This window comes from Danio rerio, chromosome 7 (assembly GCF_049306965.1).
Source record: "Danio rerio strain Tuebingen ecotype United States chromosome 7, GRCz12tu, whole genome shotgun sequence".
In the NCBI taxonomy this organism is placed as follows: domain Eukaryota; kingdom Metazoa; phylum Chordata; class Actinopteri; order Cypriniformes; family Danionidae; genus Danio; species Danio rerio.
Genome location: NC_133182.1, coordinates 38,500,516 through 38,520,586, shown reverse-complemented (window position 1 = coordinate 38,520,586; position 20,071 = coordinate 38,500,516). Strand labels below are relative to the sequence as shown.

Genomic DNA, 20,071 nt, shown 5'->3' with positions numbered 1-20,071 from the left:
GGACTGTCTGGGAAACTCAAGCACCTGAAGGAAACCCACGCAAATGCAGGGAGAACATGCAAACTCCACACAGAGCCACTGCGTCGCTGTTATAAGAGTTTTTTTATTTTAATTTCTTTTAATTGTACTTAAACTAGGGGCGGCACAGTGACTCAGTAGCTAGCACTGTCGCCTCACAGCAAGAAGGTTGCGGGTTCAAGTCCAGGCGCTATAAGTAAATTGAATAAACTAAATTGGCAGTAGTGTATGTGTGTGATAGAGTGTGTTCTCCAGTATTTCCAGGGTTGCAGATGGAAGGGAATGTGTAAAACTTATGCTGGATAAGTTGCCGGTTCATTCTGCTGTGGTGACCCCTGATGAATAAAGGGACTTTGTCAAAGGAAAATAAAAGAATTAATGAATGAACGTACTTTATCTAGAACCTGAACTGCGATCCTGTTTGCTAGCTCAGCTGTAAACCAATGACACACCTGTGTGGGGTTGTAGACTGGGAAGTCGTCCACTGGAGGAATGAGACCTTGAGCAATTAGCTGACCATATGAGGGTGGAGCTTCCCTCTGAACAAATTCCGCCTCTAGCCTGGTCATCTGGGTTTCAAAAGCTCTATGAGAAAGAGGAAGATAACAAGAGCTGTTTTATGAAGATGCTGACTGCTCTTGTTTAAAGCTGTAACAGAAACTGTGACTTTGTATGAAATTAAAGCGATTCACAGGCAGTCTCTCTAGAGCATTCCAGTAGCTGTTACTTATCCAGCACATCTCTGACAGTTTGATGAAGTGCAGGTATTTCGGGTCCTGCTGTGTCTTTACAAGGCTAACTGGAGGAAAACTGTGCGTCACCACTTGAGCATCATGTGGGTCATTACTGCACATCCATTTACGCTTAAAGAGATATGAGAGAGTGAATCATCCCTCCACTTTCTTTCTTTTTCTCTTGGAGAACTTACGCTTTTCTATCTTTGAGCAATAGGTTTCAAGATAAAGCACTCTGTCGTTTCTCACTGACTATATGTGTCTGTCTAAATAGGAGACAAAATCAAGACTCATGTATGTATTTTTTGGTAAATAGCATATGAACACTACTACACTACTCATTTTTTATATATTTTCTTTAAAAGTATTCTGAAAAGTGTCAGATGGTTTCCACAAAAATATTACATTAACATATTTTAAATGTCTGATGATTCATGTGAAGTGGATGACTGGAGGGATGATGCTGGAAATGCAGCCGATAGTTAATAGTTATAATATAGTATAATAACAGTTATAATAGTTATAGTTATTGAAAATTATTGAAAAAGTATGAAAAATTAATACAAAAAGTATTTTGCATGTTTGTGACTGTCAGATAAATATCAAAAAACCAAAGAATCATTAAAGCAATGACCAAGAATGGATTGTATTCGGCAAACGGATTTTTGTTTTGTGCCAAAAACCACTTGAATATGAAGTAAAGATCATGTTACAAGAACATATTTTGCAAATTTCCTTTGGTAAAAATATCAAAACTCAATAGTAATATTATCACTAGTAATGTACATTGCTAAGCACTTCATATAGAGAATTTATAGATGATTTTCTCAGTTTTTAGAATTTTTTTTTTTAGCCTTCAGATTGCAGATTTTCAAATATTGTCAAATCTAAACACAGGGAAGTTTACTTATTTAGTTTTCAAGTGATGTATAAAATTAAATAAAAAAACAACCAATGACTGGTTTTGTGGTCACATATATATCAATTTATTAAGACAACAATTAAGATATAACAATAATAATAATAACAGTGATTAACAATGAAAAAAGTAGAATTAAAAAATAATTAAAAAGACAAATGATTAAAGTAAAGCATCCTATGAAGTAAAAAAAACATTTCCTCATTTGATCTGGCTTTGGGTTTTCACATATATATTAATTTATTAAGATAACAATTCAGATATAATAATAACAATAATAATAGTGATGCTTCGGGTGCTCCGGTTTCCCCCACAGTAAAAAAAGCAATGTGGTAGAGGTGAATTGAAAAAACTAAATTAGCCGTAGTGTATGTGTGTGAGTGAGAGTTTATGGATGTTTCCCAGTACTGTGTTGCAGCTGGAAGGGCATCCACTGTGTAAAACATATGCTGGATAAGTTGTCATTATCCTGTGGTGAATAAAGGGTCTAAACCGGAGGAAAATGAATGAATGAGTAAAACAATGAAAATAATGACAAATAATTGGTATAAAGCATCTTATGAAGTAAAAAAGTGATTATTCCACAGTTCCTGATTTGATCTGGCTGGTTGATGGAATGATGGAAAAGTCCTCACCTGTACTCTCTTGTCCTGAGCGAGTAGAGTTTAAAGGCACAACCCAGTGCAATGACCAGCAGCAGCCCACAGACCAAACTGCCAATCAGAGCCGCTGTGATGACCTTCCTGGGCACAGAAGCCAGACAATCTCTTTCGTCACTGCCGTCCATACAGTCCTCCTGCCCGTCGCAGCGCCACGTCTCAAAGATGCACAGGTTGGTTCCGCAGTGGAAGTTTCCAGGCTGGCAGTCAAAGCAGTTCTTCTCATCGGAGCCGTCGGGACACTTCTTCTGATTGTTACACCTCTCAGAAGCGGAGTAACATGCCCCGCTGCCACCCTCGCATGGGTACTCACCCGGCTGGCACAGCGGGCAGGCCTCCTCATCTCGACCACCAGGACAATGCCAGTATCCGTCACAGCGCTGCAGATCAGAGTAGCAGCCCTCATCTGTGCCACACGGATGCTCACCGGGAAAACAGTAGCCCTTCACCTGCAGACAGAGCATCAACTTGATCAGTGGCACAGTGTGTGTTAGCTGACTTTTGATGGCGTGGGTTTTCTGATGGATGTCCGCTCCAGGAAGGAGTAACACATATAAATACCTATATCTTTATGATTATTAATAAAGTTGAATGTTTAAGAGACTAGATAATATGATCAATTCAGTGTCTTCCCACTTCAGAGTAAAGCTGGAATAATATTTGTCATTGCTTTTTCTGTATGCCAAATGATTTGTTTAATCAGGATCTACGCAGCCAGGTTAGAGGTCATATAGAGACCTCTTAAGTGGACCTGGAATCTTGAAGAATCGGAAACAACTTTTTTCTGAGTTGTTTACCATTTTATGTGTTAAATCATTTAACGTTAATTCTTTTGTATGTCAGCTGCCAGTTGCTGTACACTCAGCCTTGGGTAAGAAACAGGTTGCACTTTATGTGTGTTATATTCATTTGTGGATCATTTCACAAGTCTGGGGTCAGCTTTTAACATTTATATGCTTGTCTGACGTTTATATGCATGAGGTATTGTTCAGAATTGTATGCATGCACCCACGTGGACATTTTCTTAGTCTATCTGTGCTTTAACCAATCAGGTTAAAACACCTATATGTGTGATGCAGTTAATGACGTTATGTAAGAGTATAAATGTTGCTGTTTTGAGATTGTAAGTGGAGCGACCTACTAACTAGTGTTGAAGTAGACTTCTGCTGCTGAAACTGCAAACTATCTTCAGTAAACCTGATTTTTAATTGAATCTGGTCGTTTTGGGTTCAAACTGTACAGTATGCCAACAGTTTCAGCAAATCCAGAATTTGGTAAGAATAAAAAAAGCCTCTTATGCTTACTAAAGCTGTTATCTTTGGGAAAATCTTTTTTTTATTCTCACAAATATTATTTCAAATATTATTATTTCACTCAAATATTATTAATTTCTGTTTTATCTATTTGCTTAAGATGTCAATCTACTACAGTATATAAACAACCTGTTATTTTTGCAACTCAAACCTTCATCATCATTTAAAAACAACAGACGGACCTCAAACCTTTGAATAGCACTTTTACATGCACTTTAAAACCACTCAAAGCAAGAATTTGACTTTTTACAACGTCAAGCAATAGTGAAGAAAATCTAAATAACCCAGGTGTGAGTAAAAACCTACATTTGATCAGTACTTAAATATTATTTAAAACAAAAGCCTTTTGTAAAATAAAAAAGTAAAAGTTTATACTAACACTTCAGTTTAATTTGTACTTTGGGTGAAAAATGTACTATAAAATGAATGAAATGCATCATTCTCTGTGCATTCTCATATGTTTTTTTTTACTTTAAAACTTGTATGCACTATTGTTGTTGTTTGTACTGTAGATCAGCCTGACGGTGAGGATCAGTCATCTGCTCTGTATGTTTTTTTTGTTATATTATACTATTTATTGTTTAGGATTATTTTTATTGAAACTGTAGAGCCAATGCTACGAAATTTTGTTCTGTGTATACAGTTGAAGTGAGAATTATTAGCCCCTGAATTATTAGCCCCCCCTGTTTATTTTTCCCCAATTTCTGTTTAACGGAGAGCAGATTTTTTTCAACACATTTCTAAACATAACAATTTCAATAACTCATCTCTAATAACTGATTTATTTTATCTTTGCCATGATGACAGTAAAGAATATTTGACTAGATATTTGCAAGATATATTTTCAAAATATTTTTATAGATATATTTCAAGACACTTCTATACAGCTTAAAGTGACATTTAAAGGCTTAACTAGGTTAATGAGGTTAACTAGGCAGGTTAGGGTAATTAGGCAAATTATTGTATTACAGTGGTTTGTTCTGTAGACAGTCAAAAAGTATAGCTAATAAGGGGGTTAATAAATTCGCCCTTAAAATGTAAAAAAAAAAAAAAATTAAACGGCTTTTATTCTAGCCCAAATAAAACAAACATTGGAGGCTAATAATTCTGATGTACTGTACGTACATGTGAATGACAATAAAGTACTTGGAATCATTTTACAATGCAGTTAAAAAAAGTTTTTAGGTGGAAACCTCTATTCCCCTATAATCACATTGCACACAGTCAACCAATGATATTAGAAATGAAAGTGAAAGTGTTTTCTAGTTTATTGTAAAGTTCATGCAAGCATATACATACAGAAAGACCTTCATAATATCTTCAAACTGGGCCTAAAAAAAATAAGCTTGTATAGTACTGGAGGAAAATACAATGCAGATTTTAAAACTGGAGCAAGTAAGGTATAGTTCACACCAAATCAAAGTTCTGCCATCATCCAATCCTGTATGAGTTTCAGTAGAAGTCTGAAGTAGAACTGTGAAAGTCAAAGCCTACTGTCAACTGGCTGGTTACAGATGTTCTCCAAACTTTTCTCTTTTAAATCTCATCCAGTTTTGGAACCACTTTAGTGCGAGTTAACTTTTCATTTTCTTAACCCCAGAAAGCATATGAGAATGAGATACCTGATAGGTGGCATTGAATCCATGTCCGGGGCTGTGTGGTTTAGCGTGGTAGAAGATGCTCATCTGGCCCTGGGAAGACTCCAGCAGGGCTCGTCTGTGGTTATTATGGTGAGAAAGACTCTGCAGCAGCCGTTCTGCCTGCTCTCCCAAACCATCATAAACTCGTACAGAGTCTCCAACACCCAGCTGTAGATCCACCTGCAGCACCAGCGGCTTTGGGTCCTGAAGCAAGCAGAACACTCTTTAATTAATTCAGACATACTTTAATTATTAAACTTCAGGCCAGAATCTGTTTAAATTAAAACAGAACTAAGTGTATTTTAAAGTGAATTAAAACTGTTACAATGGTGCAATTTCTTTTTTAATTCTAAAGAGACCAAAATTAGCCATGTGCAAGTAAACGCTCATTGTATTTGTTTATGTTCTGTGATTCCACCCATAGCATGACAGTTGCTTTGTGTGCTTGTGCCTTTCTTTGTAGCTGTCATTTTATTATTTTATCATTTTGCACAACAACAAAGGACATATCTGTATCTATGTCTTTTGTGTGTTTTTTTCTGAAAAAAATGGTCATCTTTGAGCAAATCTCAATTAGACATCTCTGCAGCAGGTTAACCCACAATTCGTTCTGAGAGACTAAACTGTTTTTTTTTTTTCATGGAATGTACGTAGTAACATCCTATACTGCAATAAAGCCTGGTCGGTAGTATCAGATTGCTTCTTGTGACATGCAAAATTTTCAAGCAGGCTGAGACCACCTCATTTCAGCAATCGCACACTGACAACTGTACATGAACATCAGTAATCAAATGATTTGCCTTAATCTGAATAAGACAATAGTATGATTAAGGTGTTTACATGAGTTGCTTTTTGAATGTTCCTTTCATGATCCCGGTTTACATGTTATAGCACAAAATTCCATTAACATCATTGCGTCACCATGCTATCCACATTTACTCTGGAGTTTCATGTAATTTCGGGTGTTTTACATTTAATTTGTTGACTTTAACTGCAGTTTGGCACTTTCACTTTTATTCAGCACCATTTCATGCATGCCCCTCGTGACAAACGAGATATTGGATACAAGCATGACCAGCTGAAGAGTGTTGTTTTAATGGTGTTTGATACCACACGCCGTATGGGAAACGACATCTGCATTTCATGATGCAGGTGTCTGTGGTTTTCACTGACTACAGCTTATGACAGAATTTCAGCTAACTTATATTCTGAGTATTAGCAACAATATATATATATTATAAATTATTATATATATAGAAATAATAATAATAATAATAATAATAATAATAATGACAAACAAAAACATCTAAAAAACATTAACTGCAGTATGATTAGATATTAATAATTAATTTTCCTATGCATTCCTCAATAAGATAGTTTTTCAGAAATTAAATGCTAAAGTTTCACACTCTCCAAAACAAATATGTAACTTAAATCTACAGCAGAATAACATCAATATGTTTGAAGTAAATGGCATAAATATCAATTGTCAAAAAAACAGACATCACTTTTGACCATTACGGTAATAATTTTGTTATTACACATGGTGGCTCTGTGGTTAGCACAGTCACCTTATAGCAGGAAGGTCACTGGTTTGAGTACCGGCTGGTTAAGTGGCATTTCTGGGGTTTCTAGGTTTCCTCAGGGTGTTTCAATTTCCCCCACAGCCCAAAGAGATGTGCTATAGGTGAATTGAATAAACTAAATTTGCTGTATTGTACGTGTGTGAACGAATGTGTATGGATGTTTCCCAGTACCAGGTTGCAGCTGGAAGGGCATCTGCAGTGTAAAACATATGCTGGATAAGTTGGCGGTTCATTCCGCTGTGGCGACCCCTGATGAATAATGGGACTAAGCCGAAGGAAAATGAATAAATGAATGAATGAAAAAACTGCAATAATTCAGTGTCTGGAAAAATTATTCAACCGAAAGCTTTTAACTTTACAGATATGTGTAAAATGTGATTGACTGAGGTTCTCGTCATACTTTTGTGTCCAGGAACCACGTGCAGTGAAGATCTGTGCCGGTGCTCCTGTTCGGACGGAAGAAATCAGGGGAAGCAAATGTCCCATAGAAGTTGACCAAGCGTTTTCCACAGGATGTGTCCGGGCAGCGGGCCTCATCAGATCCGTCAGGACAGTCCCGGGCCCCGTTACAGCGCAGAGACCCTGGCAGGCAGCGGGTAGACTGCACATCAGAGCATTGTAAGGTGCCTGGTGGACACAGGCTCGCCCGGGCGGGCGTTGGTGGGGCGACACAGTTCCTCTCATCTGTATTATCTCCACATTCATCCAATCCATTACAGCGCCAGGAACGTGGAACACACTTGCCGTTTCCACATAAATATTCATCCTTCTCACAGCTACTCTGACCCAGACGACCTAACAAGAAAAAAAAACACAAAGAGAGAAATGAGTGAGTCTGTTGCACACATAAACACTGACACTTTGCTGAGACACACCAATCAAATCTCGCCACTCTGCAGATGGTGTTTGCCTGCTGACAGCTTAACAAACACAGCCGTTCAGAATTATTGATTCAACTGCACCTCTGAGGAAAAGGCACAAACACAGCATTTCACCCCTCTCTCTCTCTCACTCACACACGCACACATACCCCGTGGAGTTGAGTAATAACAGCTAATTTTCTCCTTCATCTTCATTAGCTACAGATCAGATCTAACTAAATAATTAACAGCGGAGATCTGTCAAACTCACACTGATGCTAGTGCAATCCAAATACGCACATCGGTTTTGTGGCATATTATGTAACAAGTGCTGCAGAGCATTAGTGTTTCATCATGGCTCTATGGCCATATGCTATTGATCCGCTAAGACTGCATTTGCCTGGTCAATCTGTGCTCACAGTAAATCTATATGCCTCTGCGTGATTTAGTTGCTTTCTAATGTAAGAGCTAAACTGAATGCGATGAAACACAGTCATGTAGTTGGAATAGAGGACAGTTTTATGTATGTTAATAAAAGTTGTATTTTATAAAAATTCAAAATTAGGACTGAATAAATGAATGATGTTTTAAAAATCATTCTTTTCATACAAGTCCAACTTTTCTGCATTCAGATCACTAGACACACACAAGCAGTGCTATTTGGTATACTGCCAGGAATCAGTTATAAATGTGCACAAGCATACAAAAACCTCTTTTTCCTTGTTTTATTTCACAACAGCACAATGTGAAAAAAGCACTTTGTCAGCACTTTCCTCTCTTACACTCTTAACCCCACTTCTGTCTGCATGAGGGTCACATATTAAAGGATATTTCACCCTAAATTCACCATACTCACCATTAAAAGGATAGTTGACCCAAAACTGAAGATTCTGTCACCATTACCTCACCTTTTACTTGTTTCAAACCTGTTTTACCTTTTTTTCTGAGGTTGAACGATACACAGTAACTTGTAGGGTAATGTCTTTGGTTGTTGTAAACTTGAAAAGTAAATGCTGAAAAATTATTTAGACTTCTTTTGTATATTTATTTATATTGTAAGACAGCTGAACCGTTTTACAAAAGGTGTTAAATCAGCTGCACAAAGGGAGTGTCATGCTGAAAATCCTTTAAAAATTATAGATATAAAGATTTGACATTTATCGTGATAATTATCGCTATCGACTGGTATGAATAAAGTTATCATGAATTTTTTTTTGCCATATCGCACAGCCCTAGTCACAGCATAAATTCAATTTGAGAGCAATGGTAGAAGTAAAAAAAGAACATATTTTTACACACTTATCAAGACTTTAAGTTCAAAGTGAACATACGGGGCAGTAATTACAGCAGGTATTAACCCTGAACCAACCCTTAACTGGTGCAGTTACCTTAAATAACCCAGTACTGTCTTAGATAAGAGCTATTACTGTAGACAAAATTGCAACTGATATCCTATTAAAAAACTGGAATATCACACGATTTATTAAGTACTTTTAATAACACATGTTAGTTTAAGTGGGCCTATTATCCCCTTTTTACAAGATGTAAAAAAGTCTGTGATGTCAAAAAGAGTGTGTATGTGAAGTTTCAGTCCAAAATACCCCACAAATAATGTTTTATAACTCATTAAAACTGTCCATTTTAGACTTTGATCTAAATTGTGTCATTTTGGATACTGCCACTTTAAATTCAAATGAGATTGTGCTCTTTTTAAAAGAGGGCGGAGCTACAAAAAAGCCTGTGCATCAGCATAGTGTCAGATTCAAAACAGGACTAAAGTTATCTGTGCGGCAAAAACTCAAAATAAGAAAAGAAGCGTCTCAGAAAAAGGCAGTACAGTGGTCGCGGTGGTATTCGCGGGAGTTATATTCTAACAATTATTATAGATGTTGTAAGGCTGTGAAAGCCCTCACTACACACTTTATACACTTTTCTTGGACAGGCATTAACATTTTCACATTTTTCTCTCTTGTTTAAACGCTCTCAAAGTTCAAACCTTCCTAGAAAAATAAGTCTAGTATTATAGAATTAAGCCAAAGATTAAAACCGGTTGTCAGGTGCAAACATTCATCGCCGTCAGCAAAAGGTTTATAAAGCTTTTTAGCTTTGGCATCCAGCCAGTATAATGTTCTTTTTTCCTGCAGTCACTGATCCACAAAGCTAAAGCAGACTAAAGCACTGTTATTTAAAATAAAATGATTTAGATGGCGCAGCAGAAATAGAAACAGTGTCCTGAGTTGTAGCTGGGCACCACAGACAGCCGCTGACTTGCGTAGGAACTCACACTGCTAGCGATCAACGATTTAAGTTAAATTGGGATGCTGAACATATTCTGTACTGTACAGGAGACACGGAGGAGATTAATTGACAATGGTCTATAGCCAATCAGGACGCAGAACACAATGCGCTGTAAAAAAAAAACATTAAGTAAAAATAAGCATGTCAAATTGCACATAAACCAAATCCACGAACCTGCGAGGCCACGAAAAGTGAACTGTTTTACATAGAATGACCAATGTAGGCTATATTGAGACTACGGTGTTCATTTGTGTTTGCTAAATCTCCACATTTACAATCCTCTTAGTTGCTGGCATTATCTTCAGCAGGTCAAAACTCTAATAGCGGCTGCTTCTCACTCAGGGCTGTTTATGCTAATGAGTGAGAGATTGCCACTAATGGGCGGGACTTTCCTCTTCTGATAACATGTACAAAGAGAGAATGTCAATCAAAGTGTTTCTGCATACTGTTTTAATGAGGTGTGATTATCAAAAATAAAATAAATTAATGTTTACTATTAGAGGCTGGCCAATATTTTCATACACTGTTGCCACAAAACCGTATTTAAACACCATATAAAAGTGATTTTTGCATAATAGGCATAATTTTGCATAATTGTTGCATAACTTTTGCATGATTTTTAAACAAAAAAAATCAGCATAAACATTTTAGAAAAATGACAAATTACAGGAGAAACATGTTTTAAACTTGAGAATGAATAAAAAGTCACTTTAAACTGGCAAATATCAGTTAATAATGACATTTATTGGTGGACTCTAAAGGAAGATATCCCCATCTGAACTCTCACCTCGTATGTAGGACATTCTGAAGCCCTGTGCCTGACCGGAGCTGTTGGCGTGAGAGTGGAAGTAAACCCAAACTCTTCCTCTGGAGGAGATGAAGGGAGGAGGAAGAACAGACCCACAGAGGCGATACTCAGCTTTCCATGTGGGGCCGAGCAGCAGCCAGTCCCCCCTGCAGTCCCCTGTCTCCTCCAGGTCAAAACTGTGAAAACTGGACACAGCAAACAATGCTGGTTAATGCACAGGCTGGAGCTCTTACACTTAAGAAAACCTTTAGAATAGCATCATCAAATGAAAACAGACATGTCAAATCAGTTAGCGAATAGAACAATTAATGAAAATGAGAAATGAATGAGATCATTGACCACTGAAAATCTATCATCATTTACTCGCCATTTGCTTTCTTTTTTCTGTTTAAAACAAAAGAAGATACTTTGAAGAATGTTGGTAACCTCTGACTTACACAGAAGGGGAAAAAATATGGAAGTCAACAGCTCAACACACCTTTTTTGCTGTGAATTATGCCTTTATAAGTAAAAAACAAACAAACAAACAAAACGACTTTTATCCATAAAGAGCTTTGTTTACTTTTCTTACACTCATGTGATTCTTTTATGTGTTTTCCATTGCAGGGTTAAAGATAAACATCTTTAACAATAATTGTACTTTTATTTGTCGATTTTTTGATGTTAATAAAAAAAAACAAAAAAACATAAAACATACTTTAATAACACACACAGATTTTCCTTTAATGTGTTTTGTTTCCACGCAACAGAAATACACACGCACGCACGCACGCACGCACACACACACACACACACACGCACACACACAAACACGCACACACACTTACGAACAAGAGATAAAATCTTCGTCCAGTAGCATTACAGTAGAATGGTCTTTTTGCAGGCAATAACTTAACAACATTATATATCCACTGGACTGTTGTCTTTCTTATCTCTTCTTATCGCTCGCGGCTTGCTATATTCCCTCCAAATCTCACTTCTTATTCAGAGTCTCCTCTACTGTTTGTTTTACTGGAAGTTGTTTTATGATCATTTTAGTGGGCAGATGCAGACATGCTCATGACTTATTAGTACTTCAACATGACAATTTTGTGCTTGATTGGGTGATTTAATGCTTATTTGGGTGCTTAATTTATACCAAAAATATTTTACCTTATGTCTTATATTTTGTTACAGACATACAGTAATACCCTACAACTGTTTTGCAGCATATGAAATGTCCCAAATACTATTTTAACTGTCCAAAATGGGCAAAAAATGTTTTTACTGATAGTCAAAGCATGTTAAAATATGTGTGTATGTGTTATTAATGCATTAAAAGACAATCAGGAAAAAACTGCTGTGTTCAAAGCAGAAAAAAAGAGTTTTTCATTCTATTATACAAAGGTGACTTTATTGTGTTTTATGTAAATTCAGACAATGAGTGCAAATATATGGACATCATTTTTTCTCTAAAAGGGCATCATATCAAAAGATGACACTTAGGTCTTATTCTAATTAGGTTCCAATAAGGCCAAATAGCAAAGAGAAATAAAAAATGCATGTAAAAAACAGCTTGGACCTTAAGAGGTTAAAGCTAAATATAAAAAGAAAAAAATGGTAAAGCTAACTTTTATAAAGGGCAGAGTTCTGGTCTGTTATTGTGTAAATGCATGACTTTTTGAATTGTCAATGCAAATGCAAACCCAATACATAAACGGCAATCAAGCCAAAATTCTTTTTAATTTATATTAAAAAAAAAACTCACACATGCCTGGTCTGATGTTCTGTCATTTGGTTTGTCGTTATGTGTAATGTCATTAAAATACTGTTATTCAAATCTTGTTTGGCTGTCAATGAAACACACACATATAGACACAAACATTATGCAAAGCTTCTGAATATTTCAGACTGGGCTCAACAATCAGAATGACCCAATGGCCTGAGGCCAGTGTCAGAGACTTTTAGGCCAACTGGCAGAACTGTCACTTCACCTATCACCCAGTGCTGCACTGTCACAGAGTTTAATATTCAGTGACCACACAAGTGTTTTTATCCAGCTTCATTTAAATGCTTATTTTATATTTTGCTGATTTAAATGCACCTCCAATCTAACACAATCTGGCTGGCTGGCTGATACAGATGAGATTTTGATACAGCAATAATGACATCATGAATAAATCACTGGTTAACATCAAATTTCAGAAAGAAAAAAAAAACATATTTATGAGTCTACGGGCCAGATTTATCAGCTGCCTAGGCTAGTGCAAACCCTGTTCTGACACCTAGTGACATATTAACAGTATGGCTGACCTTATTTGCATGCATATTTGTTGAGTTTTACTTTCTGGCACAATATTTATGGAAGAGTATTTAAATGAATTATACATGGTAGCCACAGCCATGTCACCCTGCAGCCCAAGACCGGTTACTCACTGAAGCCAAGCAGGGCTGAGCCTGGTCAGTACCTGGATGGGAGACCACTAGGGAACACTAGGTTGCTGTTGGAAGTGGTGTTAGTGAGGCCAGCAGGGGGCGCTCAACCTGTGGTCTGTGTGAGTCCTAATGCCCCAGTAAAAGTGAAGGGGACACTACACTGTCAGTGGGCACCGTCTTTCGGATGAGACGTTAAACGGAGGTCCTGACTCTCTGTGGTCATTAAAAATCCCATGGCACTTCTCGTGAATGAGCAGGGGTGTAACCCTGGTGTCCTGGCCAAAGTCCCTCTATTGGCCCTTACGATCATGGCCTCCCAATCATCCCCTTCCACCGAATTGGCTCTATCACTGTCTCTCCACTCCACCAATAGCTGGTGTGTGGTGAGCGCACTGGCGCCGTTGTCCTGTGGCAGCCGTCGCATCATCCAAGTGGATGCTGCACACTGGTGGTTTGTGTTTATTCATTTATTTGTTTGTTTCTTTGCATCATAATTTGATCCTCAAAAAAGCGTCTTATTCCATTGTGCACTTTTGTTAATACAGTACATGCATAATTGTTGATATATGATCATTTCTAAATAACATCAATCTTATTAATTATTTTATTAATTTTGTAGATAATTCTTTTATAATTGATGTTTAATTGTGAAATATTGGAAGTGGAAACACCTTATATTCAGATGGGAGCCATTAATAGTCAGATTCTCTAAAATACAAGACTTGCACTGAAAACTCAACAATGATTAAAGCCAATGAGAAAGAAGTAAGAAAACCATGGTATTGCAAATATTTACCAAAACTTGCATGATTTGCCACCCAGGTCCATTCTGCCAAACTCAATACTACCAAGACAAAATTAACAGCTCTTTAGACACTTGCAAACTAATCAGAACATTCCAATCCCAGCTCTGTCCTCCTCTGCCACCTCCCACTTATCAGCTGATTATTTTCACTGACAAAACTGCAAAAAATTAAAGGTCCCAATCTATCTAAAATCAAACCACACCTTCAGAAGGAAAAACATTTTCCTCCTTCTTCCTCCTCACAGTGCAAGAAGCATCCAATTCTTTCTGGACATCCCACAACTTGCTTACTAGTCCCTATCCCTTATTAAATTCTGCAGGACATTTCCTAAGTCCCAGTGCCAGTGCAATCACATAAATTACAATTCTCTTTAACTGAACTATTATCCTCTTCAGCCTTGCGGTTTCCACTAACAACAGATCCCTGTGGAGATGATGTCATGCTTTTAGATAATTTCATTAAAGCAGTGACGAAACTCACCTCACACGCACACACACACATGCACACACACACACACACACACACACACACACACACACACACACACACACACACACACACACACACACACACACACACACACACACACACACACACACACACACACACACACACACAAGAACACACACACAGGAGAGGTGAAAAACATTGCATTATAAAATCCCTGCAGTCAGCTATACAGTCTAAGCGCTTCATATGGAAGACTGCACAGTCCAATATACACTTACACGCTCATAAACACTGAAATACACAAAAGAGTTAATTAGTTTGAGAAATGCCTACATCAACTTTTGACCTGAAAATATCATCAATTCATTCTGTTTATTAGTAAAAGCTGTTGCGGACCTTAACAAAGTAAAAGCTGCAAAGTGTTGTTTAGAAAACAGCAGCATTTCTTGCTTTAAGAGAGGAGAAAAAGACATTAGGAAGGCATTTATTTCTTATGTAAGAATCCCATGAACAGAACGGCTGCTGAATAGGCATTATACAGTGCCCTCCACTAATACTGGCACACTTGGTAAAAATGGGAAAAGGCAGATGTGAATTTTTTTATAATTATTTACTCTTTTGATTCTGCAATCTTGAAAATACAAAAAAAATTACAAAGGACAGCAGTCAAGAAAACAAATGCTTTTATTAAATATTCACAGGAGCATTTTGAAGTATATTTCCATTGATATATATATTTGTACACCTGGTTGAAAAGGAAAAGGCAAGTGTTCAACCAAGGTTTCCTGTTTACTAGGATTGTATATGCTAGCACATTGGCAAAACTCACTTACGCTGAAATCACCCCTATACCCTTATTCACTATTCCCTACATTAGTCCACTAATATACAGTGGTCCAGTTAAAGAAGTAAATGAAAATGAGCGAGTGAATTTGAGTACTGAGTGCATCAATAGTTGTGGTTTTGTTTGTGCTTTGATGGTCAATAAATTAAAAAAAAGCTTTAAACTTCTTGGTCAGCCCCTATGATAGCTATTTAACACTAAGCAAGCTGTCTATTAGTAATCAAACAAACTAATTAGATTTTTGGCATGTATAAGTAACCCACCGATCCTACTGCCTCAACCCTGTCTGAACTGGGATCAAACCGGCGATTCTCCCGTATTTCAGACCCATCTCCAGCCAACCACCCATTTCGTTAGTTATCCTGGAAAACACCCATAATTTCTTTCCCCAACACTTCCAATAATATCCAGCTGAGCACAGCGTGACTTGATTCAACCGGCGTCTGCTACAGTGTGTCTAGCCTCTTCTTCTTTGCTACTGTGCTAGTGGACTGTGCCGCAGGTTTAAAATTTTCTCGAGTTTGTGTGCGCAACAACTGGGCGGGGCTTAAGTTACGTATCGATGTCACGCCAAAACGGCTAAATACTCGTTATCAAGACAATTCATTTGAAGTACTAGGAGTCAACTCTTTTACAAATAAATCAATAGTTTTAAACAATGTCATCATTCAGATTTAAGCCTTGAAATGGCTGCTTTCTCAAATTAGTTTCTCTTTTTAAGGGTATAGAGGGGCGGTTTTGGATACAGCCTTTGTAATTCATCACACTGGATTACATTAAAGAAGAAAGTTGTGATTTGAGACAAGGTTGTTGAGTTTCATAAATAGATAGAAAAAAATACTGAAATGGCCATTTCCACCATTGGGATAATAACTCCTGTAAACTGGACATGTTAAGAATCAGCTTGGAAAAGGTTTTTTTGTGTCCCAATGCACTGTTAGAAAAATGGTGTGAATGGCCAAAAAAAAGAATCACAGCTGGAGAACTGCAGGATTTAGTTTGCTCTTGGGGTCAGAAAGGCTCCAAAACTACATTTCAATGTCACCTACATCACCGCAAATTGTCTGAGAGGGATTGAAGAAAAAAATTCTACCAGGATTCACACTTTAAGCCAAATACACTAAACAGATGAATTTGAATTTGATTAAAAGACATTTAGTGAGTTGATAAATGGGGCGTTGCTGTGCGTATATATTAAAGAGCTCATTGATTCATTAAGTTAAATCACTCTCTGATTTCTCCATAGTAAGTATGAGGTAAGTTACAAGGTCCTTCAGAAAAATGTTTTGCTCTAAACTATATTCCTTTTTAAATGTCTGGGTAAAAAAAACAAAAACCCTTTTCCCCCCTATTGAAAACAATATATTTTATTTTGAAAAACATTTTTTATATTTTGGAATGTTAAACATGTCAGGCTAAATAATTAAAATAAATCATTGACTTCTTCTCTCTTCATTAGTTTTAAAAACACAGATTTCTTCACAACACATATAAAAAAACATAAAAAAGCCCTTACATATACCTTGGGAACGGTATAACAAAAAATTTTGGCAAGGTTTTAAAACCTTGACTTTTCCAAACCATGGTAAACCTTGAAACCTGTTATCGTCCCATGGCTAATATACATTATATAGAAATAGTAAATATATAGTATAGTATAGTATAGTATATAGTATACGCCCACATATAATAACGCCCACCCAAGTATATTTTTATATATATTTTTTTTTACTATTATTATCATCCATTTACCAAACATCCGCGATCGATCAACCTGTGGAAAATTTTCCCTTGTTTACACATTTCCTTCTGCTGATTCTGTGTGCATGAGAACTGTCACCGCTACCTCAAACAATCTCACATGCTCTGCAGATCCACAATGACGTGCCTTTTTGGGACTTAAAACTGAATCCAGCCCAGGTTTCTAATGTACGGGATTTGGCTTTTGGTTTTGCTTCCTAAAGTTGTTGTTAATTGTATGCATCTTTGCATTACCTTTTTATTTAAGCCTACTTTAGCTTGGCTTCGCAGCTGATAGCCAGCGCACAGTTTGAGTGCAAAAGATACATTAAATGATTAATTATTTAATCTAAACGACTCAGAAAATCTTTAAAAATATAGTCAGAAAGGATGAAATGACATCCAAACTGGCTGCAAAATAACTGTACACCATTAGAAATGGTTAATCAACTCACTTGCCTTATTTAAATCTACACTTTCTTGTAATTATTATATATTTTTAAGGATACTGTGTTTTTATGTTCCTTTTATGTCATTTATTTCTCACTTGCTGTATACAGTATGATGATGATGAAGCCTTTTATTATATTTCCATACACTGTGTGGCGAGTATACTGATGCCACGTCGCCTTGGTCCCAGATTCAACCCAGCTGTCACCTCATCACCGCAGATCGGTCACAGCTGGCGCTCATCAAAAGGCACAGATATAAGCCACCACCAAAACTGAGGAGAACGAGCTTTATTTGACCGACTGACTCCCTGTGCAAACATCTATGTGTCTCTCTCTTCCCTAGCGGACTCAAGCAGCTGACCGATCCCTCACCTCAACTCTCACTTAACCTCACCTTCTCCCCGGAGCATTGGGCACCACTTCATGTTTGAAGAGCACCGTATCCGTCTCATGCACTGTTTTGCACTCTGTAAATAAATCACCCTCCGGGGAATTGTTTGTACACTAACTCTGGAGTGTGCGTTTTCCCACTATCTCGCCACAACTGTTACACGCCGCAAATTTTTACCCCTCCAACAATACAAAAACATCACACATTTCAGGGGAAGACAGGTCAGACGAGAGGTTGCTTTAGAAAGAAGAAATAAGATAAATTAGGAAATATTGTATTAATTTGATGTTAATATATAACATATTTTATGCATATCTAAAATGCTTTGGCAATAAAATGTGAGCAGATTTTACATGTCAGTGGGTGCATATGGATTCTGACTAGCATAAAAGTAAAAATATAGTTGATTTTTTTATTTCAACAGTTTTAAAAACTTTATCCCATTGAAAAGAAATATTTATCAGTGTCATAATAAATTAAAAAATTTTGTTAAAAATGACATTTGTAATGTAACTTACATTGTTTGTCGTATGTAGTATCCATTTATGTGCTGTGTGTTACAATGTGGCTACCACCTCAAGTACTGTAAGTTTCAAACCTATATATTTATATATATATATATATATATATATATATATATATATATATATATATATATATATATATATATTAGCGCTGTCAAAATTAGAGCGTTAACGCATTCGATTAATTTTAAATAATTAACACGTTAAAAAAAATTAACGCAATTAACGCAGTTGCAGGTTTCTTTTTACTTCCTGTTGTGGTGGACGTGTTCAACATGCAAGAAATGTGGATAAGACCAAGGAAGCACTTTTTGAATGCAAGTTTAAGTATAAAACAATTAGTTGCATCACAGATTATCCAGAGTTTCAAGCAATTTCGGGTGTTTCATTTTTAACTTTCGACTTCTGTTGTAAGTTGATACCGCATGGCGAACAGAAAGACAATCCTCCGCATTTCATGACTCGGTGTTGCTTTAAGGTAATAAAATTCGCTGCTTACACGGTAGAATTTTAATAAGAGTATTATCTTAATCACATTAAAATCGGAGTATTGGTGTCTTATGTAAATGTACTCAGAAAGTCTCTGGTGAAGTCGCGAGCTGTCAAAGACAGGGCATTACTCTGCCTTTCAGCATGAGCCTCCAAGTTTAGCGTGTTTCCTCATTAAACACAACGAAAGCGTATGCTTGTGTCAGAATCCTTGTGAAATACAGTAATACTTTAGAAAGCTTAGTTTAAGCAAATTTGATGAACGTGATCATGCGTGTTGAATCTGAAGGAGGGAGTTGCTCCAGCGCGTTGTGTGTGTCTGTGTGTGTGTCTGTGTCAGGCTCGTTGAAGGGTATCAGGGGTGGAGTGAGCGACGTATCTGAGTAGGGGCGTGTGCACGCGAGACGTACCTGAAGGACGGTGGGGGTGAGTTGCGCGCGACATACCTGAAGAGCTAGGAGGGATGCAGTGAAGAGGGGTGTGCAATGTATTTAAGGACCGGTTTGCGAGAGATTATCATTCATTTGCGGGCATCCGGGAGTCTCTGTGCACTTGCGGGATACTCCTAGTCTTAGCAGCTAGATGAATGTAAAGGAGGATTAAGCAAAATTGTTTCTACTTTATAATTAAGGTTTTCAACTCACAGCAATAAAACTTTACAATGAGTGCAACAGTTTGTATTCAATAGTTTATTATTATAATTTTCCATTTTCCATATCTGTAATGCCTGTATTTAGGCATTTTTTGCCGTCCACTTAGAATCCAACATTGAAATCAATGTTTGTCGTTATTGGCATTGATTGCTTTAAAACTGAAATGTCATTAACATGCCTGTGTTTTAATTTCTGTAATAAATATGGCTGTTAAGCCAGGATCTTGATGGTTTATTGTGGGTTTATTGTTTACATGAAGAAATCTGTGTTACAAGTTAAATAAAAATTCTAATAACAATTATATTTTGAATTTAAATTATTTTTGTCTTGCGTTTACATTAATTTTACATTTGAATAGCCAAAATTACAAGTTTCAGTATTTTAAATGCGATTAATCGCGATTAATTTTTTTTCAAAAGGTGCAATTAGTTAATTTTTTTAATCGATTGACAGCACTAATATATATATATAT

At 36.8% G+C, this 20,071-nt stretch overlaps 1 protein-coding gene across 3 annotated transcripts in view; it reads right to left on the bottom strand.

The window, feature by feature from the left end:
• Window positions 1–20,071, bottom strand: part of lrp3 (low density lipoprotein receptor-related protein 3) — a 36,556-nt gene that overhangs the window by 9,641 nt on the left and 6,844 nt on the right. For 2 of the 3 annotated variants that reach the window (NM_001130634.2, NM_001431063.1), the window contains 5 exons: window positions 10,815–11,020; window positions 7,270–7,664; window positions 5,266–5,487; window positions 2,307–2,779; window positions 471–603 (listed from right to left, as the gene is read on the bottom strand). In NM_001130634.2, coding sequence (NP_001124106.2) covers window positions 471–603; window positions 2,307–2,779; window positions 5,266–5,487; window positions 7,270–7,664; window positions 10,815–11,020 — 1,429 coding nt within the window. Of the gene's footprint in view, window positions 1–470; window positions 604–2,306; window positions 2,780–5,265; window positions 5,488–7,040; window positions 7,135–7,269; window positions 7,665–10,814; window positions 11,021–20,071 lie in introns of all 3 variants that reach the window. The other variant, XM_073906044.1, reaches the window with a different exon arrangement.